A 3,267-nucleotide genomic window follows, 5' to 3' on the forward strand; every position below is an offset into this window, starting at 1 on the left:
CTCTACTGCCTCTGACCTTAGGTCAGCATCCGCACCTATTTTCAAAAGGCCCAAGGTGGCATGGCATTTTCTATTCTGAGACGGACCGTTGGAAAGGCTTCTTTCCTTTTGCCCAGGCTATGTATTTGCCAGTTGCATGGGTTAGGGGTGCAGAAATGTTGGTTTCGGCTTAGCAGGGCAGCAAGATCCTGGGAAATTCGAGACCTTAACGAGCGAATCCAGGAACTGAATCGAAAAGACGCAGCGCGGAATGCCAGGAGGAATGGTGGCCCACGACCAGAGGCCGTACAGGTTTTAGGGCAGCACTCCGTCCTCCATACCAAGCTGGGCTGGGCTTTCCAAGCATTCTAGCTTGTCCCAAGCGGCGCCCACCCTGCCGCGACCCACTGCAGCTGCGGTAAGTGGCGCAGCTCGGAAACCTGTGGCTCAGGTGGGGGAGGGTAGCAATTCGCTGGAGTCCCGCGGGCGACGGCCGGCAATGCTACGACTGCGCAGGCGCCGGAGCCAAGGCGCGCCCGGCCCGGCCCGCCCCTCCCCGCGCGCGCGCTGCGGGCCACGCCCATGACGTCCGCCGAGGGGGCGGGGCGAGCCCGCGCAGTTGAATGGGGCGCCGCGACGAGCCCCACATTCCAGAGGGTTCACGTGACGCGGCCGCGAGGCCTGAGGTAAACAACCGCGGCCCCGCCTCCCGGCCCTTCGCGCGCCCTGCTCTGCTCCTGGCCCGCGGGACGCGCTCCAGCTGGGCGGGCGGCTTCCTCCGAGAGTCCCCAGCGGCCGGCGCGGGCCAGCGCGGCGCCCCGGGGCTGCGGGCCGAGCGCACCGGCAGGGGTCGAGCGCGCGTCCCCTCCCCGCCCCCACCGCGCGCTGTGGCGCAGCAGGAATTTGGCCGGGACCCGGGCGCTATTTGCAGCTCTTGACGCGCGGCGGCCGGCTGTCCTGCGGTCATTGCTATTCTCGGGGCACTGGGTCACCGCGCTCGGCCGGCCCCCTCCCCCGGGCCCAGAGGGTGTGTCCCCCGCTCGGGGGCTCGCCGCGCTTATAAGGGGCCGAGCGGCGGGCAGGGACATGCAGCTCTACAGCAGCGTCTGCACCCACTACCCCGCCGGGGCGCCGGGTCCCACGGCCGCAGCCCCCGCTCCGCCCGCCACCGCCGCCGCCGCCGCCCCCTTCAAGGTCTCGCTGCAGCCGCCGGGCGCCGCCAGCGGAGCGCCCGAGCCCGAGACCGGTGAGTGCCAGCCCGCTGCGGCCGCCGAGCCCCGGGAAGCCGCCGCCGCCAAGATGCCCGCCTTCGCCTCCTGCTTCGAGATGGTGCCTGGGGCCGCCGCGCCCGCCTCTGCCGCCGGCCCGCCCGGCGCGTCCTGCAAGCCGCCGCTGCCGCCGCACTACACGTCCACGGCGCAGATCACCGTGCGGGCCCTGGGCGCCGACAGGCTCCTGCTGCACGGGCCCGAGCCAGGGCCCGGCGCCGCGGCGCCCGCCGCCGCCCAGCGCGGCCGGTGCCTCTTGCTGGCTCCCGCGCCCGCCGCCCCGGTGCCGCCGCGGCGGGGCTCCTCGGCCTGGCTCCTGGAGGAGCTGCTGCGGCCCGACTGCCCCGAGCCCGCGGGCCTGGACGCCGCCCGGGAGGGGCCCGACAGAAACTTCCGACTGAGCGAGCACCGCCAGGCCCTGGCCGCCGCCAAGCACCGAGGCCCCGCGCCGCCCCCGGGGAGCCCGGAACCCAGCGCCGGCCCGTGGGGCGAGGAGCACCTGGCGGAGAGGAGCCCCCGGGGCTGGGAGAGGGGCGGCGACCGCAGCGACCCTGCCGGCGGGGACGTGGCGTGGCGGCCCGACCCTGAGGCCGAGGCGCCCCCCACGCGGAGCGGCGAGGCTGCCCAGAGCAGCGGGGCCGAGACGGTGGTCGTGTCCAGGTCGGATCCCAGAGACGAGAAGCTGGCCCTGTACTTGGCCGAGGTGGAGCGGCAAGACAAGTACCTGCGACAGAGGAATAAGTACCGGTTCCACATCATTCCCGACGGCAACTGCCTCTACCGAGCTGTCAGCAAGACCGTGTACGGGGACCAGAGCCTGCACCGGGAGCTGAGGGAGCAGACGGTGCACTACATCGCGGATCACCTCGACCACTTCAGCCCCCTGATTGAGGGCGACGTGGGGGAGTTTATCATCGCTGCTGCCCAAGACGGGGCGTGGGCCGGGTACCCGGAATTGCTGGCCATGGGGCAGATGCTGAATGTGAATATCCACTTAACTACTGGAGGGAGGTTGGAGAGCCCCACGGTGTCTACTATGATTCACTATTTGGGCCCGGAGGATTCCCTGAGGCCTAGCATTTGGCTTAGTTGGCTTAGTAATGGACACTATGATGCGGTATTTGATCACTCCTATCCCAACCCAGAGTATGACAACTGGTGCAAACAAACTCAAGTGCAAAGAAAACGCGATGAAGAACTTGCCAAATCCATGGCCATATCCCTATCCAAAATGTATATTGAACAAAATGCATGCTCTTGAATCAATGTCTGGAAACCTTACACCCTGGGAAAATTGCGTACGTAACTTATGTGTTTGGAGAATCACATGAACTCTAATCAGGGTAATAGCACTTTTAAACTTTCTAGTAGATTTACTGTAGGTGTAATGCCTTAATCATTTTTTTGAATGTTTTCTCAGAGCTGAAGGTTGCTGGGCGCCTAAATGATGTTTCATGATCGCTTTGGGTGATCCTACTGCTATTTATAATTTGCTGTATAAAGTGAGCACTACTTAATTTGCAAGCTAATTTCTCACAGTGTAAATTTGTTCATTCCTGGTAGTCTATTTTCTATAAAAATGTATTTTTGCACAACATTTTTAAAAATTGGTGTATCTTCATCTATGGTGTGTTCCATTTTCACAGACAGCTTTCAGGCATAAATCCAGAGAAGTGCTTTATATGAAGTTTATTATTTTGAACAGAGTTCGTGATTTAGTAGTTACCTTCTGTTCTTGAAATTTGCATTTGACAAGTCTTAGATAATTATTTCAAATGGATTTTGATGCATTCTTGTTACCAGATTGGCCCATTCCATTTTGATGAAAACAGATTTGTTTTGGAAATCATTATTTTTCTAGAAATGGTCAGTCCTTTAAAGAGAAAAACTTAAGGTTCGGAAGATTTTTTTTTTCCTCTTTAAGGGATATTACTAGGTCATGAATGAAAGTCTGATATTTGCTGATGGCAGAGTGATTATTCTGTACTCTGGTTGATGTTTAGAGTAGATTGTCTGGTGC

At 60.8% G+C, this 3,267-nt stretch overlaps 1 protein-coding gene across 1 annotated transcript; it reads left to right on the forward strand.

The window, feature by feature from the left end:
* Positions 1–1,065: 1,065 nt before the first annotated feature.
* Positions 1,066–2,844, forward strand: OTUD1 (OTU deubiquitinase 1). Its single transcript, XM_012644270.1, has one exon. The coding sequence runs from the start codon at positions 1,066–1,068 to the stop codon at positions 2,506–2,508; it is 1,443 nt and encodes a 480-aa protein (XP_012499724.1). The 3' UTR covers positions 2,509–2,844.
* The last annotated feature ends 423 nt before the right edge of the window (positions 2,845–3,267 follow it).

This window comes from Propithecus coquereli, unplaced genomic scaffold (genome assembly GCF_000956105.1).
Source record: "Propithecus coquereli isolate 6110/MARCELLA unplaced genomic scaffold, Pcoq_1.0 Scaffold103, whole genome shotgun sequence".
NCBI classification, from domain to species: Eukaryota; Metazoa; Chordata; class Mammalia; order Primates; family Indriidae; genus Propithecus; species Propithecus coquereli.